The sequence below is a fragment of the Balaenoptera musculus genome, chromosome 3 (assembly GCF_009873245.2).
Source record: "Balaenoptera musculus isolate JJ_BM4_2016_0621 chromosome 3, mBalMus1.pri.v3, whole genome shotgun sequence".
Taxonomy (NCBI): Eukaryota; Metazoa; Chordata; class Mammalia; order Artiodactyla; family Balaenopteridae; genus Balaenoptera; species Balaenoptera musculus.
The window spans coordinates 118976538-118997339 of NC_045787.1; the positions used below are offsets into that span (position 1 = coordinate 118976538).

General features: G+C 40.2%; 1 protein-coding gene across 10 annotated transcripts in view; it reads right to left on the reverse strand.

The window, feature by feature from the left end:
• NR3C1 (nuclear receptor subfamily 3 group C member 1) overlaps positions 1-17450 on the reverse strand; it is a 124187-nt gene extending 106737 nt beyond the window's left edge. The window contains exons 1-3 of one of the 10 annotated variants that reach the window (XM_036845696.1): positions 16463-16567; positions 16077-16220; positions 11678-12889 (exon numbers count right to left, since the gene is read on the reverse strand). In XM_036845696.1, coding sequence (XP_036701591.1) covers positions 11678-12876 — 1199 coding nt within the window. In that variant the 5' untranslated portion in view covers positions 12877-12889; positions 16077-16220; positions 16463-16567. Of the gene's footprint in view, positions 1-11677; positions 12890-14443; positions 14617-14643; positions 14926-14995; positions 15144-15296; positions 15767-16076; positions 16221-16462; positions 16597-17248 lie in introns of those variants that run through there. The other 9 variants (XM_036845705.1, XM_036845697.1, XM_036845699.1 and 6 more) reach the window with 9 other exon arrangements.
• Positions 17451-20802: the final 3352 nt, after the last annotated feature.

Genomic DNA, 20802 nt, shown 5'->3' on the forward strand with positions numbered 1-20802 from the left:
ATTTTGGAAATACCTGTCAAAAACGTAAGTGTATATACCCTTGACTCAGCAACCCTACTTTGGGGGAATCTATGTTTAGAAACAAAGTTGCTATTTGTAAGGATACATAGAAAAGGGTGTTTATTGGAGCCTTGTTTGTAGTGGCAAAAATCATGAAACAACCTGAATAGAACACTGTACAACTAATTAAAAAGAATGGGATCTACATCTGTTAATCTGGAAGGATGTTCAGAGTGTACTGTTAGAAAAGCAAGCTGCAGAGAAACTGGTATATGATGATCCTATTCTTATTTAAAAACAAACAACCCAGAACGCTTTATATGTGCGTGTGTATGCTTATATGATTATACGGAAATGTGGAAGATAAGGGGAATCAGGAAAGGAAAGGAAGGAAGAAAGAGGAAAGGAGAGACAATGAGGAAAAGTTTATTAAATTTTCTTGGTATAATTTTGCTGAAGGGAATGAACACACTATTTTTGTAAATTTTGAAAAGGCATTTGTAAAAATAGTAATAAACAAAAACAATCTTTAAAAGAGCCAATTCACAGACTATCCTATGATCTCAGTTACACTCAGATGTGCTTTCCTGGATATGATAGATCAGGATACAGCTGCATGAATTGTGCATAACCCACGTTCTCCAAGGGTTCTGGAGTATCCATGTGGCTGCTATTTGGCGTATGGGTTGTGGCGGAAAGAAGATGGAGAACCACAATGCTATAAGTAACAGAACCACTGACATTTTTTGATTAGGGGAATAATAGTGAAAGCAGTGTTGCAGTCAATTTGAACTAGGGTATGGCCAGTTTTTTTTTGGTTTTTGTTTTTCTGTTGTGCTGGCTTCTCCGGGAACAGAAACTTAATTCCCTCCTGGTTTCCTGCCTTTGTCTCTTACTCCTAACCCAGTGTCAGGGTCTTTGTGGTCTCACAAGCATGTTTCTTATTATCCACTTCAATATTTTCATCTAAACTTGAAAGACTGATTAGGCTCTCAAACTTAGGGTTTCTTCCTTTCTTTCTGAATTTAAATAACTAAATTAAATCTAGTTGTGTTGTTGTTCCATTTAGGATTTCACTGATTTCTCTTTGACTTTTGAGAACGTTTATATATTTTAAAGACTGGCTTCAACAACCGTCTCTCATATTTATGATATTCTGTTCTCTCTCTTCTACCCTAGTTGACTTGACCGCATATACTACTCTCTCCCGCACCAATTTAAAATTGCTGTCTCCTAATTCTCCAGCTATTATCTTTTGTGGCTGCTCTCTCTGGATGCCTTCCAGAGCACTGTCCTTGGTCCTCCCCTCTTTTTTTCCTGAATACTAAAGCAGTTCATTCTTAAATGACCACATCTGATTTTCTGGCTTTAGCTAATACCTACTTACCTTACATTTTCTCTTTTCTGTGACTGTCTTTACCATATTAGGTTGAACTCTCCTACCACTCTTAGTAGAAGAGATAACTTATCTTACTAACTTTGAATTGCTGCTATATACCATGGATAGAAGAAGTCAAAACTACAGGTAGAATAAGTCAAATCTAAATAAGCTGAAGAACGATAATTTGGAAGTTCAAGCAAAAATAAGATACCTCCTCTCTTGGAGTATTCAGTCATTATACACACAGTTATCTGAAAAATGGGCAAATTGATTTCTTGCCTGACTTGTCTAGATAAATCAACACAAATGTATACATTAGATGTCTGCAAGCATAACCTCAATTCTTAAACAAGTGAAAAACATAAAGATGAAAGCTACAAAAGGTTACTATCTCAAGCAGGATAAATTTTTAAAAGCCAAACCTCAAACTCTTCATTTCAAAGCTTTGGTTACGCTAATTTGTTCAATGGTAAATGTACCAGAGTTGTTGTAAGACACTGTGAAAAAGCAATTCATTTCAAAGTCTTAGAGCAAACTTAAAGGCTGACAACAATTAAAAATAAAATTCTTTATGTACACTTTGTCTCTGGATACATAAGCACTTACCCATCTTAAAACCTGTTTCCTATCTGGAGAAGATAACCTGGGCTATCATCTCTCAGTGATACTCACTTTCTGCTGACATTTCCTTTCTCTGGAAAGACAGCAGTGCAATCCATTCTTATACATCTTAGTTGATATGTCAAGTTTGTTTATTCATACATTCAACGTGCATTTATTGAGGTCTTACTATGTGCTAGACGCTCTTCGACTTGCTGGGATATAGGAATAAGCCAGGCAGACAATATCACTGCTCTTATGGAACTTAGATTTCAGCAGGTGAGCAGATAAGACACAAACAATTAGGTATATAATGTTGAGGGGAAGGGAAGAGTATGTGAAAGATGCTACTATTTCAGATAAAGCAGTCAGAGAGGTCTCTCTTAGGAGCTGATGTTTTAAGTGGAGACCTAAATAAAGTGAGAGAAAGAGCCATGTAGATATCCGGGGGAGAGTGTTCCCAGGCATAAAATGCATCAGGGGACCTAAAAAGAGGGTTATGCTTCTTCTAGAGAGTAAGGAGATATTCTGAAGTGACTAGAAGACAAAGAAAGTCTTACACCAAGGGTGCATAACCTGAGGTTATGCACTAAGCGTGCAAATCATGTTTTCTCCTTGTCTTATATCACATAATGTATAGGGTGACAACACTGTACATATTAGTTTCCTCCACAGGTGACAAAGTCTCCTGCTGGCTCATTCCCAACTACTCATTCCTCATCTAATCAGCTCATTCTTTCCATCTGTCTCAGACTCCTTGTTACCACCTTTTTATTCCAAATAACTGAGGCAACTCCTGTTTCCCAGGCATCCACACACTCTCCTCCTCTGTGAAGTTTCAGTTATGCCTTCTGGGGTAAGTGGACATTTCAAAAAGCAAAATGGATGTGGAAAGTTGTGGGGTGGGGTGCAGTGGGAGGCAGGGTGGAACAAGTATGAAGGTCTCGAGAAGATCTGTGAAGTCGTGGTTGGGGATATTTCTCTTCTGTATCTGTGGATGCCCAATGCCTAGCTCAGTAAGTGTTTGCTGCTGCCACGGCAGCTGGAAGGACCTTTGAGATGTTGTAGTTAACCTCCCACTCCACCTATCTCAAGAATTCCCTTCCTAGGACAGGCCTTTGTGGCTCGTCCACCTATTAACACAGTGCAACTAGGCTGCTTATATATTTCCCAGTACTCATACAGAAGCACTTAGGCATTAGAAAAATCAGATTCAACCAGGCACTGGAACTGGCATTTAGAACTTCCATTTTCTTCTTCCATGGATTTCTTAGTTCTAACTTTTTCTTCTGGCTTCTCTGTTTTCTCTTTCAAATAATGTCTTTGGTACCCCCAAAGCACTGCACAGTCTTGTTAAGTGATTATTATCTTGTTAAATGATTATTATCAATTAAAGGATCACTCACCCCTCATATATTGAATTAGAGATTATTTCACTTATTTTTCTTACCTTTCCTTTAAAAACACTTCTTCTTAGATTATATTCAAAATCTAGTACTCATAGACTGCACCTACACCAGCCCATTGTATGTGTTTAGTGATAAGAAACTGCCACTTAACGTGTTTCTGTACTTGGTTCTTTGTTATCTAAAGAGATTTATATCTTTGGTTTAATCCACTAAATTTGTTTTTCTGAAGTTTTTTTCAACCACTGTATCAAAAAGAAAAAAGTTAGTAAATAAAGTCAAATGAGCTTCATAATTCTCCCAAATTTATGAACTTAGGATAAATTTTGGTATTCATTATAGTCAGGAGCTCTTTTTCTCACAGCATTTCAAATTAAAGTTTCTTAATGACAAAGAATCTTTGCATACTTGATTTTACAAGAATACCAGACAGTAAAACAGAAAGGGGGGTATTCTAGCATTTATTAAAAAAAAGATAACAATGTGATTGAAGTTATCAGTATGGCTATTAAATTTAGATGGCATTGAAAAGCTAACAAAAACCCCAAACTGAAAAATATATCAATGTAAAAAAGTGATCTTGGCACTAGAAAGTTTTAAATATATTAGTCCTTATAAAACTGGGATCCATGACCCTTCAGGGATTATACATAGTAGACACTGAAAAAGTCTTAGTGCTTGATAAATAGGAAATACCTACATAGGCACAGATGTCCCAATGTACTTAAGCCAGTGAGGGTCATGCTGGTTTGAGCTCAGTAGACTTTGCAGAGCTTTAAGAATTCCACGTTGAATTTTTATAGTACTTTTTAATTTTCAAAGTAAACAACCATGCACAAATCTCGCAAGCAAGAATGCTGGATGCTCTCACTATTTTACAGAAGCTGAAACTGTGACAGGGAGCAGTTAAGTGACTACACAAATATATGCAAGACAGCAGAGAGGCATGATCCCATTTCTCCTGTATATATTGTTTAAAAATTCACTGATGACAAATAAAAATTATTAAAGATCCAAGAGGGATTTCTAACACAATATTAAATATTTCCCTTCAGATCACTATTAAGTATTCCTATTTTTTTCTCTTTTTCTTTAAATGTCTCAAATTTCCCCACCTATAAAATTAAGGTAAATAACAGCTGCCTTCAATACTACAAAGCTATGGACAGAGTCAGTAACAATATAGAAACTAGAATTAAAAATCTTCATAGGATTGTTAAGAGGTTTAAATGAGATGAATGCATACAAAGTCCTTAGCATAGTGGTGCCACAAAATTATATTAAAGATTTTTAATAATCTTTTTTCCTAAGATTTTTAAGGTTAAAAATATATAGGAAAGAATATGGATAATATAGTTAACTTCAAAGTAACTTTTGTAGAACACCTGCCTAATCTGTATTATGTTTCAGATCTCTACAACTAGAGACCAGATGTTGAGAGAAGCCTGCTGAGGAGCTTAGACTATTGAGAATTAGGTATTCAAAGTGTGATACCACTAATTAATTCTGTGATCTTTCTCTAGACACTTTCTATAGGTCTCATTTCCTCATCTCAGAAATGAGAGTGTCGGGAGTAGATGAGCTTCAAGTCCCTTTAAGCTCTAATCTAAAATCATTGTACCAAACATAGAAAGCAAGCTTTGAGAACCCAAGAGCCCCACCTCTCTGGCTCTACCAACAACAGTGTTTACATATTATTTTCTATGTACCACCAACTACATTATTTTAAATCTGGGTTCATTCTTGTCTTGTACTTCTTGATAATGTACAAAGACCCAGTTTTAGTATATCATTCCCTACCCCAGTTGCCTCCTTCACCAAAACAATAGGTTAAGATGATTGTAGAATTTTAGAAACAGAAGTACATGTTTTGAAAATAATTCATATATAATTGTAAAGAAAATATTTTGACTCTAAAACACCTAATTACTCAAGGTCATAGATTGGTTCAGCTCAGCCTTAGAACTCAAGTCTTCTAATTTTTAGTCTAGTTCCTTCTACTATGTCTACTATTGAATAACTAAATTAAATTGTTTGGAAGGGATTTGAAGATTGAAAAAAAAAACCCACCAAATTTGCAATTTATATCATCTTAAAATTAAGAAAATCCTTATCCCCAATAATTACAAAAACACAAAAACATTAAAACAACAACAAAGTAAAACAGTGTCCATAGCAAACCGGTAGAGCTTTAAAGTTCAACATGTGACAATCATAAGGTCATAAGTCATTGCATTGCCCCAACCAGCATGAAATAATAAAGCATGTACTAAATTAGATGTCATTTCACAACAGCTTTAAAAAATTGGCTATCAAATATACTTTCATAATAGCCACAGCTAAATATTAAGAATTATGAAATCAACTAGAATAAAGGTTAATTTTATTATAAAAAGAAAAGTTAACATTTATTGCAACAAACTGTATGCCCTAAACACTGCATACTTAAGTTGAACTCTCAAATTGTTAAAAACATAAAAATTCAATGTAAGATAATGTGCTAAACATTTACAACTAATCATATCATTAAACCTTTCTCTCCCCATAGATATTTTTGGAGCGCTAATAGCGTGAATGAAAAAAATTCTAAAATAAGAGGCTTTCGCTAAATTTGTTGTATTATAGACATTTTTAATCTCGCTGAAACTTGCTCAAAAGAAAAAAAGTTTTAAAGCACTCAATATTAATATTTGAGTTACTCTGGAAAAGTATGTTTAAGCATGCAGCTCTACTAAGATAAGTCATTAATATTTAAACTGGCCCAGAGATAAAATTAGGTGATGACACATTTCCATTCAAAATAATTGGCTTTAAGGACCATATTGCAATATAAATAGTTTAAATGACCATCTGGCAATTGCAGAATCCCATAATTTATTATATATATGTAACATAAATAAGAACTTATTTCCTTAACATTCCAGCAGAAAAATATGCAACCCATGGAAATATATTGCTAAAGAAGAGGGTTGTACTCCATAGTTAGATGACAGTGTATGTCAAAGTGCACTAGGAAATATAAAGTGGTTATATCAACATAACACATCGTTTCAACTACATGCCAGTAATTAGGTTTTTATTGATTAAATAGCAGCCTATAAAAATGGGGAAAATATCAACTTGATCTTAGCTGAAATAATCTAAAAGGAATTAAAATTTCCATTCCATCTTTTTTTTTTTTTTTTTTTTGGTAATAAAGTATAGCAAAAGACAACAACGTAATCCTATAAACATCAGGGTTATATTGCCACAAGCAGCTTTAGATTTTTACCTCAAATAAAAGAAACTAAATTGTAATCCTGGTTAATGCACTCCTTTGTACATAAACACAGCCCCAAATTTTTCTTTTTTTAGTCCTCTGAATTCATGACAGCTGATCCAAATTGTTGGTTTTTGGAATTGCTCTTGATGTTTCTAAACTTATCTTCCACCTTTCCACATCTCTACTGCTCCTCCCTCTCTTGCCTCCCTTCCCCCAATACCCTTTAATTCACAAACTCCACTGGAAACCCGTATTCAAGGGACATTTGTGACGGTAGTGAGGAATAAGAAGGCAACCTGTCAAAATTAGGTGTTTGGGGGTTGAAATCACTCTCTACAACTAATTTTTGAACCACTATAAAACTGCTTACTTTCTAAAATATAACTTACTGGGTAAAATCAGTACAAAAATTACCATTAAAACTCACACTCTAATCCAGGTTAACATAAAAATGATCATGCACAATTCAAAGAGAGAGGAACGCTTAACAGATCTTTTCTTTTTTTCTTCCCCTAAATGGAAGTTCTCCATAAGAATATTCTTATTTACTTGAAAATACACAACACGAGTAGAACAAGCCAGAAGGAAACGAGCGGCTGGCTCTCTGCAATTACAGAGACAAGGAGAGCATGGGCTTCAAACACTCCTATAAAGGTCAATAAGTAAGTGATTTTTTTTCAGTTATAGTTTAATTCAACAAAATATTTCTTGAAAATTCTTCTGCAACACGATTTACCAATATACATTTTCCTTGACTCAGAAATACGGAAGCAAGTGCCCATTAATTTGGCAAATACCTGTAAAAACGGCATCACACAATTACCAGGATGTCCTCAGAAGGGTAAATGCTATTAGGCACAAACCTATTTTGTCTATTTAATTTGCTCAGATAAATAGTAGTACATAATGAGAATTTACTGCTCTGTAAAATTAGGTGTGATCTTAAAAGTAAGAAAAAGTGGGTTTTAAGAAATATGCCCCAGGCTTATTTTAAACCCAACGTAAATTAAGATTTCCTAACAACTAGCCTATTACAATCACCTGCAGGCCAGAGTGGATTAAGACTTATAATCAACCAATTAATACAGATGTTCTTTCACATTAGCCACTCATACTAAAATAAACCCTTTTGATCCAATCTCTCCTTCACTAAAATCTCAAAAAGCCCCTAAAGTGATCGCTACACACATATGAATTTTACTACTATTACAATTTGCATTTAAGCTGCATTTATGGAAGGTATGTTTCAGAGTAGGTCTTTCATAAAATTTGTAAACAGTCAACGTAATATTGAAAGTGGTCAGATTAACTAAAATATCTGTAACATCAATAGATAAAACCAAAACAGCATTATAATACAAATTATTTTATCAGTTATAAAAATATAATGGAATAGCCAAAGAAACATCACAAGAAGTAATTTCAATAAAATCTGACCACACGCTAATCACACATTTCTGTACTGGAGTCATTCCACACTAAATTGACACACCTGAATACACAATGTGTTTTATACCTGGTGGGTTTTTTTTTTTTCCTTTTACTAATAATATAGCCATAAAGAAGTACAGGGTTTTAAAAAAAAGGAAAATATTATCATAAAGCTAAAAATAAACAAATAGCCAAAAGCAAATCTCCTTTAACATTCAGAAATCATTTTATGAGTGAATATCAGAAACATTAAGGTTAAAAAAGACACTGATTGAAACACTCACTGCCAGAACCTTTGGAGGGAGAGGAAAAAGGTAGAAAGTATCCATTAAAAAGGGGGAAAATCAATAAAAATCTCTTCTTTATGCCTCCCTTCTCTGAGAAAACATTCAACACGATGTTAATAAGAAAAATAAAAAAGGGACAGAATTTGCTTCATTCATCCTGTGTTTGTACAGGTCTTCATTTGCATTATGTTAATAAAATTAGACATAGGTACAATTAATAATGAGATGTTAAAATCTACATAAATTTTCAAAGCTTCATTAAATGGCAACCAACAGAGCCCTAAACTCCACCTAAGACTGAATTTACAAATTCATCTTGCATCATTCTTTCTCTCCGATAATCATACCCTTCAGAAAACGATCAACTTTTTAATCAACTTTTTAATACTAAAGTTTCAACATAATCCCAATAAAAGCTCTAATTCTACCTGAAACCATTTACTTCTTTGCCTCTTTTCAGCACTTTCACCATTAATGCTCAAGTGAAACGATGCTGAAAATCAAATCATGCAGAAATCTGCCTTCATCAATGTTACAAGTTTATGCTAAATTTACTGAATTTCAGAATTTAAAAAGCATATTAAGGTAGAATGGCTAGTTCGTTTTACTTAAAGAATGTATTTGAGTATCAATAAGGTTTCTCTTGTTTTACTATCAATGAACTTAAACCTTAAAAAAAATACTTTACTATGCTCAATCATGACACTCATAATTTTACAATTTAACGTAATAACGGGATGTTGTGCTATGTTGACACATCAGAAGGAATTGCCTTCCCTCCCAAAACAGAGTGTAAAGTGTCTTTTTTCAAGCATACTAAGAAAAAGCAATTTTAGGTGACATCTTAAAAAGTCAAATTACAATTTTTGCTTTAGACAAACTTAAATAGAATGCAAGTTATTAGTGGATTTAATATTTCTGTATCTAAATTCAGAAAGTCAGTATTCAGTATAGTTGTGGTCTCAACATGTTGATTTACCTGCTGATTACTCAGGGTCACTGGTCTTAATGTTTGGCTGGAACCAAACAGTAACATATAGAGAAGAGAAAGCAACCAATTTTAGTTATATCAAGGCTATTGTTTGGAAACAACAGGCTAATTCAATGATGGTAAAAAAGAAACATTGTTTCAATTTATTTGGAAGAAACTTTGTTCTGGGTAATCACAGTTCCCAATGTTAATCCCATAAGGTACAAAATTTTCAAACTTTCTCAAACTATCCTATAAAGATATTATACCTTTTCATTAGGACACAAACTACTGATTATAATCCCAAATCACACATTGGCATAAAATAATCATTTCACTGGATATTAAAGAATCTTGAAAGAGCCACATCATCATTGCTTTGTCTACCATCATATGGCTGTTATGAGGCTGACACACTTTAAATGTTATAAACTACTAGAAAAAGTATTAAAATGATCTTTAATGATTTAAGGATAACTATATTCATCTAAGACTTATTCTACAGATCCTAGATTCTATAGGGCTTAATGAAAGTTCATTGTGAATGGAAAATGATAAGTTCTTGTTCCATGCCTTTTTTATAGTAAGGAAAATGATAACATTACCATGCTGATTATCAGAACAAAAAGCATTAATAATCACCAAGCTTTTCCTAAGATATATGATTTTTCTTTGTACAACTACATGTTTTATAAATCAATGTAAGTTTCCTACAGAAAGCTTAAGTCAAACCAACTGTACTTACTCTTTCAAGACAAACAAGCACATTCAATCATGAATTCCACTGCCAAAACTTTGAGATTGAAAAATTTAAAACACAGCATGTCTTTTAACATTTAAACACAACAGCTTATGAGATAATATCTCAAATCTCCCTACTGAAAACATTTTAAACCTTCAATTCAGAATGATAGCAATAAAAAGTTGAAGTGTTCTTCTAAGTAAAAGATAATTATTATTTTAATAATAGATTAGTAGGTAGTTTACATTAAGACACACAAGAACCAAGGATTTTTTTTTTCTTTCGATAAGAAACATCTAAGCCTTTTAAAGGAACAGAACATAGCCTAAATCTAAGTCGAAATTTTCTCCCCAAAAAAGCAAAGCTTCCTACTTAAAGAGGAAAGAAAAGAGACACCTCAGTATTAGAATATACCTTTAACAGAAAAAGCATTTTTGAAGATTGTTTTAAATAAAATCTTCAATGACTAGTTAATGTGAAGTGACTATCACTAATATTTAAGAACTTACAGTACTTACATACAAAGAAATCACTGTGTCTACTATGCCCTTCCTCCCCCCTCAAAAAAACCCACTGATTAATCAATCTTGTGTCTCTACAATTACATTTTTATATTTTCCTTCACAACTAAAATGTGATATACATTTATCTGAACTGGGGGTGGGGGTGCAGGATAGAGAACTTAACCCCTATGAAGATACACCTACATTTAGAACTTTCTCCTGGTAATTACATTTTAACAGACCTTTTTGAGGTCAAACGGAAATGTCAATATACTTATAAATGATGGAGAAAAAAGGAGACAGAGAAACAAATCAAACACAGTTGAGACTGAAGCTCAACAACGTTGGCCATCAGCGAATATACTTGAGAACTTGTAGGAACATTTGAAAGTAAAATCAAGCACCGTGTTGCCACCAATTCCTTTCTTAAAGAGACCAATCAGCAGACACAACTTATCTGCTTTAGGTCAGGAACTCTGTGGGCAAGTCCCACGTCTAATACTCTTGTCAGGTACACTGTGCACTGATTGCATTGCTTTAGCAATCTCAGAGCTCAGATTCTTCAAGGTTCAGTTTGAAGAAAAGGGTTCATTGTTAGTACCTCTAATTTTTAACCCTTTAATCTCCTCAGGCTAACACTTCACAAATGTACAAATACAGCACAACGTTTGATTACGTGAAGTATTACGGGTGTTTTTCATCGTAATGTAAGAGCATATTCTAAAACAGCTTAAAAAATATGCACAGTAAATATATATTTCTAAACATTACACCCCCTTGAATTTACATAGTTTTTACTAAAGACACCTGTTAATGAGCAGTATTCTTTTAAATTTTTACATAAAAATTTCAATTACTGGCCAATGGGATACTAAATACCATTATTTCAGGGGAAAAAAAAAAAAACTGGGAAGGGTTTTGTACAGACCAATCACTTAGGTTTTCTACCATGCCTACTTTCAAAAGCCCGCTTAAACTTTTTCACATGAAAAAGCACTTGAATTGTTGTCGAACACATTCAAATAAATGAATATTTAAACCTATCAATTGATCTTAAATGCACCATTCTCAAGAAACAGAAAGCATTAATCTTACCTTGAATAGCCATTAGAAAAAACCGATCGACCGGAGAAGTTCAAAGTCCCTAAGGAAGTCAAGTTATCATCTCCAGATCCTTGGCATCTATTCCAATTTTCTGAACCAACAGGAATTGGTGGAATGACATTAAAAATAGGTTTCTGATCCTGCTGTTGAGAAAGGGATGCTGTATTCATGTCATAGTGGTACATCTGTCCCCCAGAGGTACTCACACCATGAACAGAAATGGCAGACATTTTATTACCAATTATATTTGCTCCAGAAAAGCTGGCCTGACAATAAACTGGGCCCAGTTTCTCCTGCTTAATTACTCCAGGGGTGCAGAGTTCGATAAAATCTTCTTTTTCTGTTTTCACTTGGGGCAGTGGCACACTGTTAGGGCTTGATAAGATAAGATCTCCATTATCCTTAATTTTAGGTTTAGTGTCCGGTAAAACAAGAGGCTTACGGTCCTCTTTCGAGTTTCCTTCCAGAAGGAATGGATCATCCTCTCCTGCCAAAGGAGAAAGCAAACAGTTTTCATCTATCAAGAGGTCTGAGCTCCAAGGACTCTCACTTGTCTCTTTACCTGGGGACCCAGAAGAAAACTCCAAATCCTGGAGTTTTTTCCTCCATATGTCAAAGGTGCTTTGGTCTGTGGTATACAACTTCACATTACCCCCATTAGTGCCAGTCTGGCCCTTCAAATTTTGCTGTTCTGAAGATACATCAGAGTGAGGTTTTGGAAACTCCTTCTCTGTGGGGGCAGCAGAGGCAGCAGCTGATGCTGAATTCTTGGGGTTCTCTGGAACACTGGTCGACCTATTGAGGTTTGCGATGCTTTCTTCCAGAAGCCGAAAGTCTGTTTCCCCAGAGGAAAGGCTCATTTGGCCCTGCTGTGGGAATCCCAGGTCATTTCCCATCACTTTTGTCTCTGTCTCTCCCATATACAGTCCCATTGAGAGTGAAACTGCCTTGGACAGGTCTGGCTGCTGCGCATTGCTTCCTGAGCCTTTTGGAAAATCAACCAAAAGTCTTTGCTGCTTGGAGTCTGCCTGAGAAGCAGCAGCCAGTGAGGGTGAAGATGCAGAAACCTTCCCAGTAGCTCCTCCCCTTAGGGTTTTATAGAAGTCCATCACATTTCCCCTCTCTCGACCAAGCACACTGCTGGGGATTTCTTCTCTACTGGGGGGGCTTAATGATTCCTTGGGGTCCATCAGTGAATATCAGCTACAAAAAAAAAGAGAGGCGGACATAATAAGCTATAAAATCACATTATCTCTGTGATCCGATTAGTAAGAGCCTGTTAAATGAACCTGTTAGTTAATTCCGAATCTAATTCCTTGTTATCAGAAGAGTAGATTCTGTCTTCCACAATATAAAAGCCGTGTCTCCTGCTCCCATTCAGTGTGCCACATTTAAAAGTACAATGCAGTCCATTTGCACAGCTGAGAACAAAACTGTATCAAACTAAGCTTGGCTATTCATCCTGCCACTCACAAATTGGTAACTTTGTTAATCACAGACATTATAATTCATTACATCTGATTATTCTGAAGGTTCAAGTTGATGTCAAAGTATTTAATTAAAAAAAAGGAAGTATGATCATTGAAATTCCTACCTCTTTTCAACCAGTCAAGGCTGTTGGCTTTTCTGAGAACTAATAAACGTAAAATCTGATAAACACTATGCTAGAATTCTCTATCTCTGATTACTCCCAATTCCTCTCCTACCGGCTGGTCACACATCCAAACCTTTTAGTACAATCTACTAGTGAACCATGCACTTCACTTGGAAAATAAACAATGATGGTCTGCTCATCTTCCAATAGGGTAGGAAAAGGCTCCTATTTTTAACCCATATTTCTTACTGAATGTGCCTAATAGTGCCTGCTTTCAAATTTTGGACATATGAAATGAAACACACTGTATACAGGCTAACTAAAATTTAGATTTAAAAAAGCAGAATGTGTAGTAGCTTCTCATTACAATTTTTAAAATATGGTATAAGAAATATAGCTCTCTCAAACCCTTACAACACAATAAATTCTAGATGAAGCTACATTTTCTTTTAAAACTGCTTAAGACCCTCAGTATGAAATACTATTATGTCTGTAAATTAAGATTTTTCCTTTCCAAATATCGAAGTATTGAAAAACAAAGGGGAAAAAAACCACCCCAGAACTGTAAAATCACATTCATATAAATCCAAGTAAAATAAAACATAATACAATGCTCAGAATAATCCTCCCTGCATTCTAAACCTTCACCTATCCTAATTCTGAGCCTACTCTCAAGAGGGTTAGGTTGCTAGAAGATTGTTGACAATCAAAGATGTTTTAAGAGGCGGGCAGAGACTTTGATAAGCATATTTGCGACAGTATAGTCAAATCCTGTCCAATGAAAGAAAACTTTTCCCGTACAGAGACTTCAAGAAGCATAAACTTCACTGGCCCTCGCTAAAAGTGGAGCGTGATTAAGGTAGACAGAGAGGTGGGGACGTGTCCCTACAAATCTTGAGGGTAAACTGCTTATCTCCCCGCCCCTCCGCCGTGTTTAGCTGATAACGATCTCTAAACACAAGGTATCAAACGGAGCCTAATGAATTTCCACGCCACTTTGACAGCTGCCTTCAAACTAGAAACCAAAACAATACTTCATAAAACGAAACAATCCCTCAAACGATTTTATCCCTCCGTTTAAATTGCAAATAACCCTGTCACAGTAATTGGCCTTAATGAACCATGCCAAGGGGTCTTAAGCGGCATTACAAGGCTGCAATTACCAAGTCTGCAACCTCAAAACGTCCGACTAGCGCTTGTCAAAAATCGCAGCACGAAACTATTACGGTTAGGGAGGGTCTTCTTCTAAAAGGGGCCACTTCAAAACGTCAGGAGCGAAGTGATGCCAAGCGCTAAAGAACAAACCCTCGCGGGGGCCGGGGGTAGAAAAAAGCGCGAGGTTAAAAAAGAAATGTGTCCAGACCTGTTGAGTTCTTTCTCCGACACGCCCACTTCCACCAGATAACACCAGCCCTGGCCGAAGTCTCCGAGTAGCAGGCTGTCAGCCCCCTGCGTGTGTACACGCGCGCACACACACACACACTCACACACACCCCTGCGCGCCCGCCAGAAAGGAGACGCGCTGGAGCCTCGACACAAACCCTGCTCGCGCTCGGGCGCTCTAGGGTGGAGCGGACAGAGTCGGGCGAGCAGGATTCAGACGCGGCTCAGCGTTCACCAGAAAAATGGGTGTCTGGGAGGCCCCCTGGGAGGGAAAAGAAAAGGGACTTAGAGAAGAAGAATCAGAAAAAAAAAAAGAGGCCAGGATTCCTCACCAGGGAACGAGAGCCTGGAAACCCGGACGGCTCGACGAGGCTCCACTCGCAGAGAGCTCGGGTTCCTCCCCCTCGGCCAGGGGACGGCGGTCCAGGGAGAGGAAGAGGCCAGCGCTGTCACCCGCGCGCTGCCCTGTCGTCACCGTCCCCCGGCCCTCGCCAGCCCCCACCCCCACTACCCGAAGCTAATAAAACTTTGCAGGCTCCCGCGGCGCCCCCGAGCCGGCCTCCCGGCCCCGGCCCGCACCTCGGGGAGCGAGCGCCCTTGGGGGCCCAGCCCCCGGCCCTCCCCTCCCCTTACCTCTGCCGGCGGCGCCACTCACCCAACACCGTCCGCCGCTCCCACCGCAGCCGAGATAAACAACTTAGCGTGTGAAAGCAGGAGGAGCGGGAGCGAGAGATTTTTTTTCTCTAAAAAAAGGAAGTAAACAGCCGCCCCCTTCTCCATGGGGGGAGGGGAGAGCCCCTATTTGAGAAAGTCTCCCATTTCCCGGCTGACAAGCCAGCTCCCCGCCCCGCGCCCGTCTTCGCGGGCCGGGGCTCTCGGGCGCGCGTCCTTCGTGCCGGCGCCCCGCCGCTCCCGCCGCTCCGGCTGCGGCGTCTCTTTCCACCCACTAGAATCCGTCCCCGACGGGCGGGCGGTGACTGGGGCTCCCGTCACAGACTCTAGCTCGCAAAATGGAGGAGGAGGAGGAGGGGAGGCAGCGCGGACACGCGAAAGGGCCGCCCGGCCGCTGCAGGCGAGCGGGACCGAGCGGGGGGCGGGCGGAGGCGGCGCCGCGGCGCGCACACACACGCGCTCCCACCCCACCCCCGGCCGCTCCCCGCCCGAGGGGCCGCGCGGCGGCGCGGGGAACGGTGCAACCTGTTGGCGACGCTAGGCAACTGCAGGGGCGGCCGCGGCCCCCGCCCCCACGCCCTCCGCGCGGGCCCCGCCACCCCGGCCGCGACGGCGCCTGCCCGCCCGCGGCCCCCAGGCACAGCCCCCGCCGAGGCTGCCTCCCTGGCGCGCGAGGCTTCTCCTCGCCCCCCACCCCTCACCCCCCAGGAAAAAGGAGAGGAGGCGGCGGCGGGGGCCGACCTGGTCTTTCTGGGGCGGGCTTCGGAGGGAAGCCGAGTTTCTCTAGTTTCTCTTCTCGCTGCTCCTTCCCGCCCCAGCCCAGCTCCGCGACTCCCGACCCACTCCGGAGCTCGCCCGGTCCCTCGGCGGCAACCGTCAGCGCCCCTGCGGGTGACAGCGGACTGGCTGGGGGAGCCGGGGCGCGGCCCGCAGCAGAGCCGCGAGGGTGGTCCGCGCCGCCGCCCCCGGGCGAGTTGAGCGAAGTGTGTCACTTCGCACGAGGCTACAGGGTTGCACGGAAACGATGCAGCGGCGTCTCGGCCCCTCGTAGGGCCGGACGGCCAGACACGCCCTCTGGGGAGGCTTCAGGGAGGGGAGGGCAGGGAAGGGGGTCGGCGCATACATACTGTGGGCCGGGGGGGAGTCGCGTGCCGGCGGGTCCCCCACCCCCGCATCGTCTGGGCGGCCCAGTCTGCACCCGCCGCCGCGTGCTCGCACCGGGAGAGAAGTTGCAAAGCAGAACCCACCCTCCCCTGCGCCCCGACTGTCCCCCACCCTCTTCTCCGAGCCTGCGAGGCGGAGGCGGCGGCGGCGGCGGCGGCGGCAGAAGGAGGCACCGCCTGCCAAGTTCAACCCCCATCCCTCCCTCCCTCCTAGCGCGCTCACACTTGAAGGAAGTTGCACGCCAAATGCAAAACCTCCAGCGAACTGGATTTCTTTGCATTTTTAAATTATTATTCTTAAGGAAAGCGGGAGGTGGCAGGCTTAAAAGCAAGTTGCAAGCGAAACAGTAAGTTGCTTGCACAGTACGCCCTCCTTCCCCCCACCCCAACTCCTGACCTCTCCTTCCACCCCCTTCGGGGCCCACGTCCAAGTTTCCCGCGGAGGCCCCTCCCCCGAATCTTGACATTTGCTGCACTCGCCTCAATGCGTCGCCCACCCCTTCGTGTTCGTGGGACCCCCATCCCTCCAAATAAAACAGAACACACGCAGCTTTAAAATGTCAGCATTAAACTCCTTCCAGCTCTTCCCGTTACGTGCCTTCCCCCTCTGTCCGAGGGAAACACGTGGCCGGTCCCCAAAGAGAGGGGAGTGGGGCTAGAGGAGTCCGCGCCAGAGGCCCCCGCCCCCGCCCCCTTCCCCAGCTCGCCGCGTCCGGAGGGCTTGGGCGACGCCGGGATCGAGCCTCCTACCTTGGGCGGCACATATTATGATTTGTGTGACTCGGAGAAAGGTTGTCCTGTGTTGCTTTAGGGTTTGGGGAGGTAACTTTTGCGACCCCACAGGTGACAGCGCTTGCCAGCTGCAGCCGGGGGCGGAGGCTGCCGCAACTCCACCTAGCCCTGCCCGGGCACTCGGCCTCAGCCACTCTCTCTCCAGGCCGCGCTCAGACTGGCGGCGGCTGCTCTGCCCTGACATGTTGCAGAGGATCTGGGGGGAGTGCGTGCCGGAAGTCGCCTGCCGCCATCTTGGTAAAGGCAGCTGACACCGCCCGGCCGCGCGTCCACCATCTTGGCAAAGGTTCTCGCTAGCGGGCAGCCTAGGTCGCCCTTCCTCGGTTCTGGGGGTGTAGGCGCTGCCCCGTGTGTCGTTCGAGATGACGGGAGAGAACTAGGCTATTAGCGAGCCGCCTGCCCGGAGGCGATCTGCGCGGGCCGCCTCCAGATGATGCCAGGGCCGCCATCTTGGCAAAGGAAGATACGCTCACAGCCTCGGAGGAGTGAAGGGAACCAAGACCTTTGCCAACCCTCAGCCAACCCTGGCTGGTAGAACCCTCAGCCAGGAGAATTTTTATGAAGGGCACCGAGCAACCCAGTTGTTAACAAAACCTCTCTGGATACAGACGAGATGACTCCTCTTTTCTTTCCCTTGGCTTAAGTCAACTGGAGGGAGGCCCCTGTCTTGGGTGCTCATAGTGGATACTAAATGAGAATTGACTCGAGAACGCTACTTTGCCTACTTGCCAGGTGTCCTACCTTCTGAGTCTCAAATACTAGAATCAGATGTCTTGACTGCATTGGGTCCCCAGACAACCAACAGCTTCATGAAAAAAAATCAAGACTCAAACCTACAATACATAATATGTTACGCATGTTTTAAAAATGAGTTAAATAACATACTGAAATGATCATCCTTGTACATCTGCTTAGAAGTTATAGTAGGAACTATTTATATATGTAATATATTATATATAATAATTTGTACATATATATGTAAGGGGACCATAACAGATACCTAATCAAGTACCTCTTCCCATACCATAAACCTATTTCATAGTTGAATCTGTGCTCTAAAAAAAATCCACCTCATCTCTCTTACCTGTTCACATTGTAGGTGGTGGATACCCTGCTTTTAAACAACATCTGCTTTTATAAGAGTTCCCAATTAACTTTCTCCCCACTCATTTTTTCCTGCAGGTCCAGTGGATCACTTTAAAATGGGAGAGGACACATCATTTCAGATTAAAAATCGCCCTTGAAAACACTTTCAATGGAGCAAAAGTGTGGAATTTTCCTGATTTTTTCTTTTCAGTGGTCTAAATATGCCTGTTAATTTTTTAATTTGATAGAAAAAACTCTCATTCTTTAGTCTTGCATGTTCATTTGAAAGCATGCACAAACTGTAGATTAGCCCAGTGTTTGCTTTTCAGAGTTAGAATTGTGCTTTATGGCTAACATTTACTGATTAACCCAACACACACATACACACACGTCTGCTGCCCACTTCTGCTGACAATAGCTGAATAGATAGGTATTACTCTAATTTTTCAACATGAGGAAGCTGAGGCTTACAGAGCTTGAGGTGTATCCAAGATCACACAGCTAAGCATGGAGGACAGAAATAGACAATATTAAAGAGATTTTTCTTCACTGATCTTGTAACTTCCATGAAAGAGTATGTAAATTCCATGATAGGCTTGCAATAAGTGTGTATGGGATTTAATTCAAGAAATGAAATCCAGTGTACCAGAAAAGACATGAGATTAAGCATTGTAATAATAAAAGCAATTCTAACAGTAGTTAATATTTATTGAACTTCTACTATCTGCCAGGCACCATTGAAAGTGTTTTATATATACTATCTTAAATCTGTAGATATGAAAATTACTAATCTGTAACCTGGGAAGTTATAATTACTACAGGAGAAGAAATAGGATGAATCCTCATCTGAGGGGGAATATATTTGATTGTCTCAGAAGCAAAGGTGAGAATGAAGGTAATATATCCAAACTCCATCAAGGCAAGAACCTTTTCTGTCTTGTTCATTGCTATATGTCCCACTCCTAGAACAGAGACCAGTACGTAGTTATAATAAAACATTCAGTCAACTAGTCATAATATCACTTTTACTGAATTGTTGTGGAGGCCAAATGAGTTAATGAAATGTGTCCAGGTAGTACTCAAGATCCTCATTTTAACTGTCTTATGTTTAAACACCTGAGTACTCCTTCCTAAAACAAACAAAGACCTATTACTGTTTGTTCCCATTACTGTCCTGTACTTTACTTTGGTAGCACATTACAGTGATAGTTTGTTATTTCTGGATTCATTTGTTAAATTTCTGTGTCCCCCACTAGAATATAAAAGCCCTGTGGTGGCAGAGCCTGTGTCTGTCTTTTTCATCGCTATATCACTAGTGCATAGTAGGTGCCCAGTGGATATTTGTTAAAGGAATGAGTGAAGGAAGGAAGGAAGGAATGGAAAGGGTCTGAGACTGTATCCTAAGGTCGATAAAACCTTAAACCTGAACAGTAACCAAACCACTTTTTACATTTATACAGCAGTTGATGTATTATCCAAGTGAGTTCTCCCATTTTGTTCATCTCTTGTATCATTTCTACTAAAATAATCCAGGCCTCACTGCCAGATTACTCCTCCAAATCAATTAAATCCTGTCATGCTCCTGCTCAAGTATCTACAGTAAATCCCTATGCCAGTGTACACAGATCTCAACTCCCATTCTGGTATGTATTTAAGACCACCGTTTTCACTTGCCCCTTTGTAGAGGGCAAAACCTTCTCACTGATGGGATTGGACTGGTATTTAATTCAATTAAAAAGTCAGTTAAAAAAAAAAGTTAAAGCAAGGAAATCGTAAAAAAAAAATTATACTTGGAAATTTTAAGCTTTAAAACCTACAACCTGTGATTGAACATTTATTTTCTAATCCTCTGATAAAGGTCTAAAGCTTTGGGGAGCCCACTGACTGGCATTCCATGTTTTCATTCATGTATAAACTGTACCCACATGGCATCAGTACAGCATAGCTGTTAAGAGCCAGACTGGCTGGCTGGCCTCCACCACCTCTATGAAGAAAGTAACCTTGGGCAACCTAACTCTCTGTGCCTCAGTTTCCATCATCTGTAAAATGGGGATGATAATGGTACTAATTCAAGTTATTATAAACAGTAAACAAGTTCGATATATGTGATGTGCTTAGACTAATTCCTGGGGTATATTAAGTGTTCAATCATCATTAGCAATTATTATTAATATGTAGTATTACTATTTCCCCAGTTTTCCTTAAAGAGCAACAAATTAAAATACTTACAAAATGAGTGTAGAAATTTTTATGGTTCATGCCCCCTGCCCTTGCCACAATCTTTTAAAGTAGTCATACGTCCACCTAGTTTGACAGCAATTATTTATAGGGCGTTTTTCCATTTAGATTTTATAGAACAACAACTATTTCTTCTATTACTCATATTTCATCATTTTACTTAATATTTAATTAAATCGAGTAATTAC